The sequence below is a fragment of the Nicotiana tabacum genome, chromosome 4 (genome assembly GCF_000715075.1).
Source record: "Nicotiana tabacum cultivar K326 chromosome 4, ASM71507v2, whole genome shotgun sequence".
Lineage (NCBI taxonomy): Eukaryota > Viridiplantae > Streptophyta > Magnoliopsida > Solanales > Solanaceae > Nicotiana > Nicotiana tabacum.
Window position 1 is genome coordinate 45,668,617 of NC_134083.1, and position 17,016 is coordinate 45,685,632.

At 39.8% G+C, this 17,016-nt stretch overlaps 1 protein-coding gene across 1 annotated transcript; it reads left to right on the forward strand.

The window, feature by feature from the left end:
- Positions 1-11,740: 11,740 nt before the first annotated feature.
- On the forward strand, positions 11,741-13,086 carry LOC107822372 (oleosin H1-like). The gene is made up of 2 exons (XM_016648906.2): positions 11,741-12,126; positions 12,703-13,086. The coding sequence occupies exons 1-2, from the start codon at positions 11,838-11,840 to the stop codon at positions 12,909-12,911; spliced, it is 498 nt and encodes a 165-aa protein (XP_016504392.1). The 5' UTR covers positions 11,741-11,837; the 3' UTR covers positions 12,912-13,086.
- The last annotated feature ends 3,930 nt before the right edge of the window (positions 13,087-17,016 follow it).

The following is a 17,016-nucleotide window of genomic DNA, read 5'->3' on the forward strand; positions in this document are numbered from 1 at the left end:
AGCAAATAAGGAAGATAATATAATAAGGTAGAAGGGGACTCCGGAGTCTGCAGACGCTGGCAGATATACCTCGAAGTCTCCTCGTACAGCTAGATTACTGACGCTTGTTCTGATAAGATGTACCTGGATCTGCACAAAAAGATGTGCAGAATTGTAGTATGAGTACATCATACAGGTACCTAGTAAGTGCCAAGCCTAACCTCGGTAGAGTAGTGACGAGGTCAGGTCAGGCCCTACTGGAATAATAAAAGACAAGGTTGAATGTTTAACAATATAATAAAAATGAAATGACAATGGAAATGAATCATGGCAAATAATACATCATGGAAACAAAACAGAATTCTTTTCAACTTTAAGAAAATCACAACAATAATCAAAGACAACTGCGGCCATAAATCAATATCAACAAGGGCACTCCCGAGATACCACCTCGTAGTCCCAAATCATAAATAAATTCACAATATCTCATTTTCTTATATCACCGCGGGAGTCTTCACAATTTATTTCAAAGAAAATATTTTTCTCGAAATAGCATCCCGCGTTTTAGCCCACCCTGATCACACTGCATGACTTCTAGTAGTTCTCCTACTAGCCACGCGTATCAAGCCACCTTTATCTCACCGCATGCATTTCAACACACAGATCTTATACCACCGCATGCGTATCAATATCACAATATATCACAATTTGCACCTCAAGTGCCCAAATAATTCAATTTGTCAAAATAAACAACATCAACAATATATTTTCACAACAGGGAGTTCACGGCTCAATCACAACGAGTACAAAAAATCTCACAAAAATATTCGAGAATAAATAACTCAACAAAAATAATATTTCAAAATTTTTAATACGTTGCTTCAATACCAAATTTAAAATGTCTAATACTTCATATTAATAATATTTAAATTAAAGAAAATCAACCTTCAAATAATGCACAGAATAAAAGAAATCAAATTTCAACTAAACAGGTAAAACAATTAGCAGGAAAAGGTCAAACAACTTTAAAATATAAAAATTAAATCAATGATGAAGAATATAACAAGGTAAAATTATTTAATTAATATGCAATAGTGATCTACACAATTTAAAGACATAATCTTTCACATTTAGCCAGTGTACACACTCGTCATCTCGTGTACACGACTTTCAACACATTATAATTTATCACTTCAATACCAATCCTAGGAAAAATTTCTCCCACACAAGGTTAGACAAGTCACTTACCTCGACTTGCTCCAATTAAATTCACCAATAGGCCTTTTCCTCGATTATCCAACTCTGAATAGCTTGAATCTAGCCAAAATAATTCGATACAGTCAAAAAAAATTATAGGAATTAATTTCATAAGAAAATACTACATTTTCAATAAAATCCGAATTTAACTCAAAAATCGCCCGTGGAGCCCATGTCTAGGAATCCGGCGAAGCTCACAAAATCCGACAACCCATTTAATTACGAGTCCAACCATATGAGTTTCACTCAAATCCGACTCTGAACCGACACCGAAATCTCAAAAATTCATTTCTATGAGATTTCTAAAATTTTTCCAAATTTCAATCTCAAAACACTAATTAAATGGCGAAAACAAATGATGGATTTAGATAATCTAACCATAATTGAGTTAAGTACACTTACCCCAATGTTTTCTTTGAAAATGTCCCAAAAATTGCCTCTCCCCAAGCTCCAATTTGTCAAAAATGGAAAATGGGATGAAGTCCCCTGCTTTATAACTTACAGTTCTGTCCAGGCTGCTCTTGATCCTGTGCCTCGATCCTGGGCCTTCGATCCTGGGCCTCAATCATGGGCCTTTGATCTTGGGCCTTTGATCCTAGGCCTCGATCTTCGGCCTTCGACCCTCAGCCTCGATCCTAGGCCTCGGTCTTCGACTTCGACCCTTGGCCTAGATCCTAGGCCTCGGTCTTCGGCCTTCGACCCTCAGCCTAGATCCTAGGCCTCGGTCTTTGGCATTTCGATTTCTTCCCCCGTATTTCCTGCAGAAAATATTCCAGCAACTGTTTAAATCTAACTTTTGATCCGTTAACCATCCGAAACTCACCCGAGGCCCTCGGGACCTCAACCAAATACACAACAAGTCCTAAAACATCATACGAACTTATTTGAAACCTCAAATCACATCAAACAACACTAAAATCACAAATCACACCCCAATTCAAGCTTAATGAAACTTAAAAATTTCCAACTTCTACATTCGATGTCGAAACCTAACAAATCAAGTCCGATTGACCTCAAATTTTGCACACCAGTCATAAATGACATAACAGAGCTATGAAAATTTTTAGAACTGGATTCCGATCCCGTTATCAAAATGTCAACTCCTCGGTCAAACTTCCAAACTTAAATTTCTATTTTAGCCATTTCAAGCCTAATTTAACTACGGTCTTCCAAATAAAATTCCGAACACGTCCCTAAGTCTAAAATCACCATACGGAACTGTTGGAATCATCAAAATTCTATTCCGGGGTCGTTTGCACATAAGTCGACATCCGGTCACTATTTGAATTTAAGCTTTAAAACTTGGAACTAAGTGTTCCAATTCATTCTAAAACCTCACCGGACCTAAACCAATTACTCCGACAAGTCATATATCAGTTATAAAGTACAAAATGAGCAGTAAATAGGGAAACGATGCTACAACTTTTAAAACGACTGGCTGGATCGTTACATCCTCCCTCTCTTAAACAAACGTTCGTCCTCGAACGAGTTTAGAATTATACCTGGAGTATCAAATAGGTGTGGATACTTTCTATGCATCTCCCGCTCAGTCTCCCAAGTAGCTTCTCCTTCTGGCTGGCCTCTCCACTGCACCTTTACAGAAGCAATGTTCTTTGACCTTAACTTTCGAACCTGCCTGTCCAAAACAACCACTGGTTCCTCAACATAAGATAGATCCTTGTTCAACTGAACTGAATTGAAGTCTAACACATGAGACGGATCGCCGTGATACTTCCGGAGCATAAAAACATGGAATACCGGATGAACTGCAGAGAGACTAGGTGGTAGTGCAAGTCTATAAGCCACCTCTCCAACTCTCTCAAGAATCTCAAAAGGCCCAATATACCTAGGTCTCAACTTGCCCTTCTTCCCGAACCTCATCACACCCTTCATAGGAGAAACCCGGAGCAAGATCCACTCATCAACCATGAATGCAACATCACGAACCTTCCGATCCGCATAACTCCTCTGTCTAGATTGGGTTGTACGAAGTCGATCCTGAATCAATTTAACCTTTTCCAAGGCATTCTGAACCAAATCTGTACCCAATAGCCTAGCCCCGCCCAGTTCGAACCAACCCACTGGAGACCGGCACCGCCTACCATACAAGGCCTCATACGGAGCCATCTGAATACTCGACTGGTAGTTTTTGTTGTAAGCAAACTCCGCAAGTGGAAAGAACTGATCCCAAGCACCCCCAAAATCTATCACACAAGCGCAGAGTATATCCTCCTGTATTTGAATAGTGCGCTCAGACTGTCCGTCCGTCTGAGGGTGAAATGATGTGCTCAACTCAACTCGAGTACCTAACTCCTGCTGTACAGCCCTCTAGAACCGTGATGTGAATTGCGTACCCCGGTCAGAGATGATAGATACCGGTTGGCCATGAAGTCTGACAATCTCGCGAATATAAACCTGAGCCAGCTGCTCGGAAGAATAGGTAGTCCTCATAGGAATGAAATGAGCTGACTTGGTCAGCCTATCCACAATCACCCAAACTGCATCAAACTTCCGCTGAGTCCGTGGAAGCCCAACAACGAAATCCATAGTGATCCGCTCCCATTTCCACTCTGGAATTTCTAACTTCTGAAGCAATCCACCTGCCCGCTGATGCTCATATTTTACCTGCTGACAATTGAGACACCGAGCTGCATACTCCACTATGGATTGCTTCATCCGCCTCCACCAATAGTGATGTCTCAGGTCCTGATACATCTTTGTAGCACCCGGATGAATGGAGTACCGCGAACTGTGAGCCTCTTGGAGAATCAACTCACGCAAACTATCTACATTAGGCACGCATAGCCTGCCCTTCATCCGTAATACACCGTTATCTCCAATAGTGACTTCCTTGGCATCACCGTGCTGAACTGTGTCCTTAAGGACAAGTAGATGGGGGTCATCATATTGATGCTCTCCGATACGATCATATAAAGAAGATTGAGAAACCACACAAGCCAAAACTCGAATCGACTCGAAAATATCCAATCTAACAAACTGGTTGGCCAAGGCCTGAACATCCAAGGCTAAAGGCCTCTCTACTACCGGTAAATATGCTAAGCTTCCCAAACTCTTCGCCTTATGACTCAATGCGTCGGCCACTACATTGGCCTTCCTGGGATGATATAGAATGGTGATATCATAATCCTTAAGCAACTCTAACCATCTCCGCTGCCCCAAATTAAGATCCTTCTGTTTAAACAGATGCTGTAGACTCTGGTGATCGGTGTAAACCTCACAATGGACACCGTATAAATAATGCCGCCAAATCTTCAAGGCATGGACAATAGTTTCTAACTCAAGGTCGTGGACCGGATAATTCTTCTCATGTACCTTTAACTGTCTGGACGCGTAGGCAATCACCCTACCGTCTTGCATCAACACTACGCCGAGACTAATACGCGATGCATCACAATACATAGTATAAGTCCCTAAACCTGTAGGTAATACCAGTACTGTGATTGTAGTCAAATCTGCCTTGAGCTTTTGGAAACTCTCCTCACATTCCTCGGTCCACCTGAACGGAGCACCCTTCTAGGTCAATTTGGTCATAGGTGCAGCAATAGAAGAGAAACTCTCTATAAATCGACGATAATACCCTGCCAAACCAAGAAAACTTCGGATTTTCGTAGCTGAGGATGGTCTGGACCAACTCTGCACTGCTTCAATCTTCTTCGGATCCACCTTGATCCCTTTGCATGAAACTATATGACCCAAAAAATCCCACTGAATCAAGCCAAAATTCACACTTTAAAATTTTTGCATATAACTTCTTTTCTCTCAAGGTCTGAAGCACAGTTCTCAAGTGCTGCTCATGATCCTCCCGACTCAGGGAATACACCAGAATATCGTCAACAAATACAATGATGAATGAGTAAGGATAGGGCTGAAATACATTGTTCATCAAATGCATAAATGTTGCTGAACAATGACCATAACATTACAAGAAACTCGTAATGACCATACCGAGTCCTAAAAGCAGTCTTCGGGATATCTGACCCCCGAATCTTCAACTAATGATAGCCTAAACGCAAGTTAATTTTAGAGAATACCCTGTCACCCTAAAGCTGATCAAATAGGTCATTAATACATGGTAATGGATACCTGTTCTTCGCTGGTTCAACCAGGGCACCTGCACGAGCTGCTGCAGAGGAGCCACCAGTAGCTCCAGTTGGAGAGCAGGCACCTGAGACGTTTGTTACTACTCCTGCACTTCAGGAGACTTTTGCCCAGTTTTTGAGCACGTTTAGCATTCTAGCTTAGGCAGGGTTAATTCCACTTACTCCTGCTACATCTCATTTATTTCAAAGAAAATATTTTTCTCGAAATAGCATCCCGCGTTTTAGCCACCCTTATCACACCGCATGACTTCTAGTAGTTCTCCTACTAGCCATGCATATCAAGCCACCTTTATCTTACCGCATGCGTTTCAACACCCAGACCTTATACCACCGCATGCATATCAATATCACAATATATCACAATTTGCACTTCAAGTGCCCAAATAATTCAATTTGCCAAAATAAACAACATCAACAATATTTTTTCACAACAGGGAGCTCACGGCTCAATCACAACGAGTACAAAAAATCTCAAAAAAATATTCGGGAATAAATAACTCAACAAAAATAATATTTCAAAATTTTTAATACGTTGCTTCAATACCAAAATTAAAATGTCTAATACTTCATATTAATAATATTTAAATTAAAGAAAATCAACCTTCAAATAATGCACAGAATAAAAGAAATCAAGTTTTAACTAAACAAGTAAAATAATTAGCAGGAAAAGGTCAAACAACTTTAAAATATAACAATTAAATCAATGATGAAGAATATAACAAGGTAAAATTATTTAATTAATATGCAATAGTGATCTACACAATTTAAAGACATAATCTTCCATATTTAGCCCGTATACACACTCGTCACCTCGTGTACACGACTTTCAACACATTATAATTTATCACTTCAATACCAATCCTAGGAAAAATTTCTCCCACACAATGTTAGACAAGTCACTTAACTCGACTTGCTCCAATTAAATTCACTAGTAGGCCTTTTTCTCGATTATCCAACTTTGAATAGCTCGAATCTAGCCAAAATAATTCGATACAGTCAAAAAAAATTATAGGAATTAATTTCATAAGAAAATACTACATTTTCAATAAAATCCGAATTTAACTCAAAAATTGCCAGTGGGGCCCACATCTCGGAATCTGGCGAAACTCACAAAATCCGATAACTCATTCAATTACGAGTCCAACCATACCAGTTTCACTCAAATCCGACTCCGATCAACACCGAAATATCAAAAATTCATCTCTATGAGATTTCTAAAATTTTTCAAAATTTCAATCTCAAACCACTAATTAAATGGTAAAAACAAATGATGGATTCAGGTAATCTAACCATAATTGAGTTAAGAACACTTACCCCGATGTTTTCTCTGAAAATCTCCCAAAAATCGCCTCTCCCCAAGCTCCAATTTGTCAAAAATGGAAAATAGGACGAAGTCCCTTGCTTTATAACTTATAGTTCTGTACAGGCTGCCCTCGGCCCTCGGTCCTCGCCTTCGGTCCTCGGCCTTCGATCCTGGGCCTCGATCCTCGATCCTCGGCCTTCGATCCTCGGCCTTTGATCCTAAGCCTTCGATCCTCGGTCTTCAATTATGGGCCTTCGATCCTGGGCCTCGATCTTCGGCCTTCGATCCTGAGCCTCGGTCTTTGGCCTTCGACTCTCGGCCTCAATCCTAGGCCTCGGTCTTCGGCCTTCGATTTCTGCCCCCGAATTTCCAGCAGAAAATATTGCAGCAGCTGTTTTAGTCCAACTTTTGATCCGTTAACCATCCGAAACTCACCCGAGGCCCTCGGGACCTCAACCAAATACACCAACAAGTCCTAAAACATCATACGAACTTATTTAAAACCTCAAATTACATCAAACAATACTAAAATCACAATTCATACCCTAATTCAAGCTTAATGAAACTTAAGAATTTCCAACTTCTACATTTGATGTCGAAACCTATCAAATCAAGCCCGATTGACCTCAAATTTTGCACACCAGTCATAAATGACATAAAAGAGATATAAAAATTTTTAGAACTGGATTCCGATCCCGATATCAAAAAGTCAACTTTCCGGTCAAATTTCTAAACTTAAATTCCTATTTTAGCCATTTCAAGCCTAATTTAACTGCGGTACTCTAAATAAAATTTCGAACACGCCCCTAAGTCCAAAATCACCATACGGAGCTGTTGGAATCATCAAAATTCTATTTCGGAGTCATTTGTACATAAGTCGACATCCGATCACTATTTGAACTTAAGCTTTAAAACTTGGAACTAAGTGTTCCAATTCATTCCAAAACCTCACCGGACCTAAACCAGTTACTCCAGCAAGTCATATATCAGTTATAAAGTACAAAATGAGAATTAAATAGGGAAATGAGGCTACAACTTTTAAAACGACTGGTCGGGTAGTTACAACACTTCTTCGGGTTCAACTTCATATTGCATTTTTTCAATACGTTGAAGGTTTCCTGCAAGTGTTTTAAATGGTCCTTTGCTCGTAAGGACTTAACCAACATATCGTCAATGTAAACCTCCATTGATTTTCCTATTTGCTCTTCGAACATCCGGTTTACTAGGCATTGGTAAGTGGCACCCGCACTTTTTAACCCGAATGGCATTACGTCATAATAATATGTGCCGTATTTAGTGATAAATGAGGTTTTTTCCTGATCATCCGGGCTCATCCGTATTTGGTTGTACCCGGAGTAGGCATCGAGAAAACTGAGGATCTCGTGGCCGGCCGTTGCATCGATTATGCGATCGATGTTGGGCAGAGGGAAAGAGTCCTTGGGACATGCTTTATTCAAATCCTTATAGTCTACACACATTCTTAACTTATATCCTTTCTTAAGAACTACCTCTACGTTCACTAACCAATTCAGGTATTTAACTTTCCGAAAGGACCCTATTTTAAGGAGTTTAGATACCACATCCTTGATGAAAACATGTTTGACCTCGGACTGGGGCCTCCTCTTCTGCTTGACCGGGTGAAACTTCGGATCTAAGCTTAGCTTGTGAGTGGTCATTTCCGGTGGTATCCCTATCATATCGAGGTGGGACCAAGCAAAATAATCTTTGTTAGCTATAAAAAATTGAATGAGTTTTTTCTTGAGCTCAGGGTTTAACCCCGTACCAGGTATACCTTTCGATCGGGCAAGTGTTCACTTAGTACGACTTGCTCCAGTTCCTCGATCATTGATTTTGTAGCATCGGAATCATTGGGGGATATGAAAGACCTGGGTACTCCGTAGTCATCACCGTCGTCTATCCCCCGTTCCTCCGATTTTGTTGAGGTTGGTATCGGTGATTGCTAGTTGGCCCCATTTTCGACCACCAGATTCGGACCCTTAGATACCGAGAGTGTGGATGCCGAGATCACCTCATCGACGACGAACATCTCCCTTGTGGCCGGTTGTTCCCCGTAAACTATTTTGATTCCTGCGGGCATCGGGAATTTCAACACTTGGTGCAATGTCGAGGGTATTGCCCTCATGTTGTGAATCCATGGCCTTCCGAGCAAAGCGTTGTATCTCATATCCCCTTCGATTACATAGAACTTGGCTTCCTGAATGGTTACGGTGATGTTCATCGGTAATGTTATTTCCCCTTTAGTGGTCTCATAGGCCATATTGAACTCGTTTAGGACTCGGATAACAGGTACGATCTAATCTTGTAGGCCAAGTTGTTCTACAACCCTTGATCTGATGATGTTGGCCGAGCTACCTGGATCAATCAACACACGTTTAACTCGATATTTATTTATGAGTACCGATATTACTAGTGCATCAATATAGGGCTGTGCGATCCCCTCTGCGTCTTTGTCGTTGAACGACAAAGTTCCTTCCGGTAGGTAATCCCGAGTCCGTTTCTCCCTTGTGATGGAAAGTTTGGTACGCTTCAACATTGGTCCCTGGGGATGTTGACCCCACTGATGATCATGTTTATGACGTGCTGAGGTTCCTGTAGTTTGATTCATTTATTAGAATCCTTGTTCCTAAAATAGCTCTTGGTCCGATCACTGAAGAATTCTCAGAGATGCCCGTTGTTGAACAGCCGGGCTACCTCTTCCCTTAATTGTTGATAATCTTCAATTCTGTGATCATGAGTGCCATGATATTTACACATAAGGTTAGGATCCCTTTGGGCTGGATCAGATTGCAAAGGTCAAGGCCATTTAGTATCTTTGATGTGTCCGATGGTGGACACGATAGCAGAGGCATCGATGCCAAAATTATATTGTGATAGCCTCGGTGCTTTTTTAGGCCCGATGGGCCTGTCGAAGCTGTTTTTGCCCGTGAGTCCTCGGTTGTTCTATCCTCGGTCATTCCTTCTTTCATTTCTCATAGGGTTTTGACCAGATCCGCTGCTTCTCCGATCCCTATTGTACGGTTGATACCGATCCCGATTTGATCTAGGTTCTCGACCTTTATAGCACCGGCATGTGCCTTTACGAAAGAATCTACAAGCATAGCAAACAAGTCAACAGAATTAGGAGGAAGGTTGTGGTACCATATTATAGCTCCCTTTAACACGGTCTCTTTGAATTTTTTCAACAAGACATACTCGATCTCATCATCTTCCAAGTCATTTCCTTTGATAGGGCAGGTATAAAAGGTTACATGTTTGTTCGGATCAGTCATTCTGTTGTACTTAGGGATTTCGAGCATGTGAAACGTTTTGTGGATCGGCTTCGGGGTCGCGCTCGGGGGAAAAGGCTTTTGAATAAATTTCTTGGAATCCAGGCCCTTCAATATCAGGGGTGCTCCTGGGATTTGGTCGACCCTGGAATTGTAGGTTTTCACCTTTTTATCATTGGCTTCGATTTTCTTTTCCTATGTTTTTATCAGTTTCGTCAATTCTTCGAGCAATTTCATGATTTCGGGGTTAGTCCCCGATTCACTCTCGCTCGTTCTTTCCGAGGTTGGTTCGTTCCTGCGGATGGCTTCCCGGGGGAGCTCAGGTTCATTCCTGCTCAGTGGTCGACCTTGGTTCTGCAATTGAGCTATCACCGTCTATTGAGCCTGTAGCATTTCGAAGATCATACACATGTTGATCCCATCATTTTCGCCTTCGTGAGTGTTTTGGGCAATCGAACACACTTCCATGCGCACGCTGTTTTGGGGGTCGGTGGGCTGGTTTGTGTCGATGGCCATATGCGAACAGGCATCGATGGGAACCACCACCGGGATTCTACTAAGATCGACTGGTGTTGCCTCGTTACCGTGCGCTGCATCGTTGTTTCTGCCATGGTGTACGGATTCTATGTCTATCTTTAGAGGGACAGACTGTGGGTTTGACATTTCGATTCTGACCTGAAATCAGAAATACTTCAAAGAACAAGTGTAAAATGGGGTGTGTTAGGGTGATTCGTATCAAATTGCCGCTATTATTCTTAGCCCCACGGTGGGCGCCAAACTGTTTACCCTCAAAATCGGATAACAATTGAATTTATTAGTGGTTTAAAGGATACACGTATTAATTTGATATTGAACGATAAATTAGATAGAAATTGAAATAAATAACGATAAACTAACTGCAAACCACGCGAATTGGATAATTTCAGCCTAGGAAAGCTGGCCACCCTTGAGCTGAAAGTACTTTTATTGACACCAAGATACCAAAGAATAAGAACTTAAAGAATAACGTTAATGTATTGCTTATGAGTGTATGTTACAATGTCCTTCGTGAGTTGAGGCCCCCTTTATATATTAGAGGAACCTACTTTTAAGGTATTATTCTATTATTTCATAAAAGGTAAAAAAGTCCTTGATTTATTGACCGTTGGTCCCTTTATTGGTATGTTCCGTGATTTTCGCCGTAATGTCCGATTAGTTACGGAAATTTCGGACCCTTGTCGGGTAAGTTGGCAATATGTTCCTTGAGACCATTATAACGGGGACCGGTTATGACCTCGGTAAACTCAAAGGTAAGTCTGGTGGTTCCGATAACTAACCCGGTAAAACAGGAACCGATCTTCGAGATTTTATCACCATCTTTCGATCCTAAACTGTTGTGCTGGGTGCTCGAGCAAATCTCGAGTTTGATTTTACCCGTATACACAAATATATGTCACATTTATTGAGAGGGTAGGTACTATAGTTCATATGTAAATTCGGGTGTTTTTATTCTAACTGGGATTCGTTGCCGGATCATTAGCAATTAAGGGTATTAGTCTATGCAGATACCTACCTTTTGAAGCCTTGAACACAATGGGCTTTGAACCCCAGGCCCTCCCAGTAATAGCAAGAGCAAAAAATCCAAAAACAAGAAAGGACAAAAATAATAAAATATGGTACTAGTAAGAAATTATCTCTCATCTCTAGTGCAACATGTTCCTCATGCACAGCCTTTGCTGTAACTCACACATGCATAGCAACACGTAGCATTTCCCCCTCTTCTTTAAAATTACACCTCATCAATAATCCCGCTCTCTACAAATCTCACTCATTTCTCTTTATTTTCATTCATCATTTTCTCTCTCTCTCACACACACAGAAAAAGAGAGAACTATTATCATCACTACTACTATGGCTGACGTTCGTCATCCACACCAAATTCAAGTTCATCCCCAACACCCTCGTTATGAAGGTGGCGTGAAAACTCTTCTTCCTCAAAAAGGTCCTTCAGCTACCCAAGTTCTAGCCATTGTCACACTTCTTCCTGTCGGCGGGACGCTCTTGGGGCTCGCCGGCTTGACGCTTATCGGGACGATTATAGGCCTTTGCGTTGCTACTCCGGTGTTTTTACTCTTCAGCCCGGTTCTTGTTCCAGCTGCTCTCGCTGTTGGCCTAGCTGTCACTGGATTCTTGACTTCAGGTCATTATTGAACTTCCTTCAAATACTACTAATTTTTTAGATGTACAAACAAAAAAATTATTTAATCCAGTAATATTAGACAGAGCCAAGATTTAAAGTTTATGGGTTCAAAAGTCTTCGTCCTTTTAAATTACTTTTAATTAAATAAATTTCTTAAAACTAATATAAAGTTTGGACCAAACTTACTGAAACCGCATATAAGACTCTATCCCACCACCGGTGGTGTAAAAATTGCTTTAGGTCATATGTTTAAATATAATGACAGCTGTAGCATTCTTAGCAATTCTTTTTTAAATATACATCCCTTTGATATAAGTGATTTAGTGTCGTGGTGAATGTGGTTTACAGGTTGCTGTCAGTGATAGGTTTAATTAGAGGTGTGACATTCTTTCAATTTCTTCTTGGAATTGTTTTAATAATATATTAGTGGTTGTATTTTCTGACATAACTTAAAGCTTTTAGTGTAGGGGCAAATGTGAGTTAAAAATTGCTTTAGGCTCAATAACACAGGTGTAGCTTTCTTGATTTTTTTGAGTTGGTCTTATTAGAATTTCTAACTCTTTATCACTGCTTTAGGTGCCTTTGGATTAACGGGGCTGTCATCACTTTCTTGGATTGTCAATTACTTTAAGCAAGGGAGGACTGTTACTGAGCAATTGGACTACACAAAGAGGCGGATGCAAGAACGAATTGCAGATGCTGCTTCGCAAGTGGGACAAAAGACTAAGGATGCTGGACAAGCAATCCAAAGCAAAGCTGAAGGAAAAGAAGGTGGCAGGACTTGATCTTACAGTTAATATCAAGATGGAAATAATAATGTGGAACATGCAAGTTTAATTTAGTTGTTGTTTTCCAGCTTTGTGAGGTGTGTAATAGTGTGCAATGTATTCTGCTGCGTTGTGAGTTTGTCTTCTGTGTTGTCTTTTCTTTTTTTGAAAATGGGAACATTAGTTTGCCTTCTGTGCTGTTTAATATAAAAACTTAAATAACCACAAAAGTTAGGGCATTTCTTTTACTCCACTTAGTAATGTGCAACCTCTAAAGCATAACAAATGACAATCACGCATTTCTCAACGGACAAGCGGTACCAACCAAAGTTGGTCGGTAAATTGGTCAACAAGTTGACCGAGCTGGTCAGACTTGGTTAGTCAAAGAAATTTTTTGATTACCGGTCAACAAGTTGACCGAGCTGGTCAGACTTGGTTAGTCAAAGAAATTTTTTGATTACCGGTCAACAAGTTGACCTAATTTTTTAAATTTTAATAATTATATTATTATTTAAAATATTTTATAAAATTTAAAAAATTTATATTTAAAATTACCAATCAAATTGGTCGGTTAATGTAGGGGAAGTATTTACCGACCAACTTTGATCGGTATTTTTTATTTCTTGAAATATAACCGATCAAAGTTGGTCGGTTATTAGGTCTAACATTGGTCATATTTTTGAATCACTTTTATATTTACTATCTAAATAATATAAATATAATTCGTTAACATTTTATTTTGTAATACAAATGATGAATATACTAACATATGCTATAATAAGTTATATATTGTCACGATCCGAAATTTTCACCTTCGCACCGTGATGACGCCTAACATTTCACTTGTTAGGCAAGCCAACGTTAGAATGATATTAACTAATTTTTAAACAATATTTAAATTTATTAATAATAAAGAAATAAACGCGGAAGTATGGTCTGAAATATAGTGATTAATCCATAAAAACGACGGTACCATCCCACAATTGGTGTCACAAGTGCACGAGCTTCTAGAATAAATACAAATAAAGGTCTCAATAAAATAAAGATGTCTGAAAACAAATACACAGCTAAAGTAAAGTAGACGGGGACTTCAGAACTGCGAACGCCGTGCAGTTATACCTCAAGTCTCCGCTGAGTAGCTGAAATCCGAGCAAGTCTATGATACACCGCTGGGACCAACTCCAAAATCTGCACAAGAAGTGCAGAGTGTAGTATCAGTACAACCGACCCCATGTACTGGTAAGTGCTGAGCCTAACCTCGAGGAAGTAGTGACGAGGCTAAGGCGGGTCACTTACATTACCTGTACGCAATATTAGTAACAACGACAATAATAGAAATAAATCAGGTAACACGTTTATAATAATTGAAGTCAACTCAGCATTCATAGCCAATTATCATTTCCATCAATTCTATTGTAGCGTGCAACCCGCTCTCACAATATATTCACATTCAATTCTGTTGCGGCATGCAACCCGATCCTCCAATATATTCATTATAATAAATTTTGTTGCGCCGTGCAACCCGATCCTCCAACATATCCATTTATCAATTCTTATAGAAGAAATTTCCCCAATAAATACAACAATTAATATAAAATTGTAAGACAACAAGCATACAATAATGATGATTTAATTATGAAACAAACAAGGCAAATAATAAATTATTATGGAAATACGAGAGAAAATATGCAGTTTAATATTTAATATGCTAAATGTCAAATAACAATTATGGCACATAATTCAAATAGCATGTAACAATTAGTGCAGGAATTCAAGAATTAATATTTGACAAAGAATAGTAGAGAAACAATTATTATAATAATTAATTCATGATTTAAAACAATTTATGATTTTTCAAGTAATCGGGCAAACAATTAATTTGACGACGTATAAACACTCGTCACCTCGCTTATACGTCGTTCACATGCAATTCACATAACAATTAATTTAAGGGTTTTATTCCCTCAAGTCAAGGTTAACCACGACACTTACCTCGCTTTGCAAATTCCAATCAATTACTCAACCACAACTTTTCCTTTTAAATTTGTCTCCGAAAGCTTCAAATCTATTCACAAATAATTTAATATACTCAATACGAATCATCGGAATTAATTCCATATGAATTTACTAATTTTTCGGATAAAATTCGAAATTCATTAAAATATTTGGCAGTGGGACCCATGTCTCAAATCTCGGAAAAAATTACGAAATCCGAACACCCATTCCGACACGAGTCCAACCATGCAAAAATTATCCAATTCCGATATCAAATGGACCTTCAAATCTTAAATTTTCGTTTTTGGAAGAATTTATAAAAATCTGATTTTTCTTCCATAAATTCAAGGATTCATGATATAAATGAGTATGAAATCATGAAATATAATCAATATAGGATAAGGAACACTTACCCCAATGTTTTTCCGTGAAAATCGCCCAAAAATCGCCTCTTGAGGTTTAGGGTTTGAAAAATACAAGAATGAATGAAAAATTCCGTCTAAGTCCAAAGTTATCAGCTGCGGATGTCGCATTTGCGACCTGAGCTTCGCAATTGCGAAGCTCGCAAATGCGAAGGGTTCATCGCAAATGCGAGAACCTTCACATTTCCGCTGCCTTCGCAAATGCGAAGAGTATATCGTATTTGCGACAATTGGCCATTCGCAATTGCGAAGATAAACTCGCAATTGCGAGAACTGCTGGCCTAGGCTTTCTTCGCAATTGCGATAAAAACCTCGCAATTGCCATACCTGCTTGGTTCGCATTGCGATGCCTGATCTCGCAATAGAGGCCTGCAACAGGTTCAGTTATACCAGTAAAATTTTCTAAGTTCAAAACATCCCGTGGTCTATCCGAAACTCACCCGAGCCCTCGGGGCTCCAAACCAAACATGCACGCAAGTCTAAAAATATCATACGAACTTGCTTGTGCGATCAAATCACAAAAATAATACCTAAAACTATGGATTTAGCACCAAAACTCATGAATTCCTCAAGAACATTTCAGAACTACTATCTTCTCAACCGGATGCCCGAATCACGTCAAATCAACTTCGATTTCTACCAAATTTCACACACATGACTTATATATTATATTAAACCTGTACCGGGCTCCGAAATCAAAATACGGGCCCGATACCAACGAGATCAAGCATTAATCAATTTCTTTAAATCCATAAAATTTTAGTCTTACAATTTTCATCAGAAATTTATTTCTCTAGCTAGGGACCTCGAAATTCGATTGCGGGCATACACCCAAGTCCCATATTTTACTACGGACCTTCTGGGAACGTCAGAACACGGATCCGAGTCCGTTTACTCAAAACGTTGACCAAAGTCAACTAAAAATCAATTTTAAATCCCAAATATTATTACTTCATAAATTTTCACATAAAGGCTTTCCGGATTTATGCCCGGACTGCGCAAGTAAATCGAGGTGAGTAAAAATAAGGGTTTTAAGGCTAACGGGCCCAGAATAGAGTCTTAATTCACGAGATGACCCTTTGGGTCATCACAATCTCCACCTCTAATACAATCGTTCGTCCTCGAACGGACAAAGAAAAGTACCTGAACTGGCGAACAAGTAGGGATATCTACTCCGCATGTCCGACTCAGACTCCCAAGTAGCTGCCTCAATAGGCTGACCTCTCCACTGCACTCAAACTGAAGGGTAACTCTTTGACCTCAACTGACGAACCTGCCGGTCTAGAATGGCTACCAGCTCCTCCTCATAAGTCAAATCCTTGTCCAATTGGACAGAGCTGAAATCTAACACATGGGACGGGTCACCATGATATTTTCGGAGTATAGACACATGGAACACCGGATGAACCGCTGATAAACTAGGTGGTAATGCAAGCCTGTAGGCTACTTCATCCACCCTTTCAAGAATCTCAAAGGGTGCGATATACCTAGGGCTCAACTTGCTATTTTTTCCGAACCTCATTACACCTTTCATAAGTGAAACCCGGTGCAATATTCTTTCTCCAACCATGAATGCAATATCACGAACTTTACGGTCGGCATAACTCTTTTGCCTAGACTGAGCTGTGCGAAGTCGATCCTGAATAATCTTGACCTTATCCAAGGCATCCTGTACCAAATCAGTACCCAATAACCGAGCCTCTCCC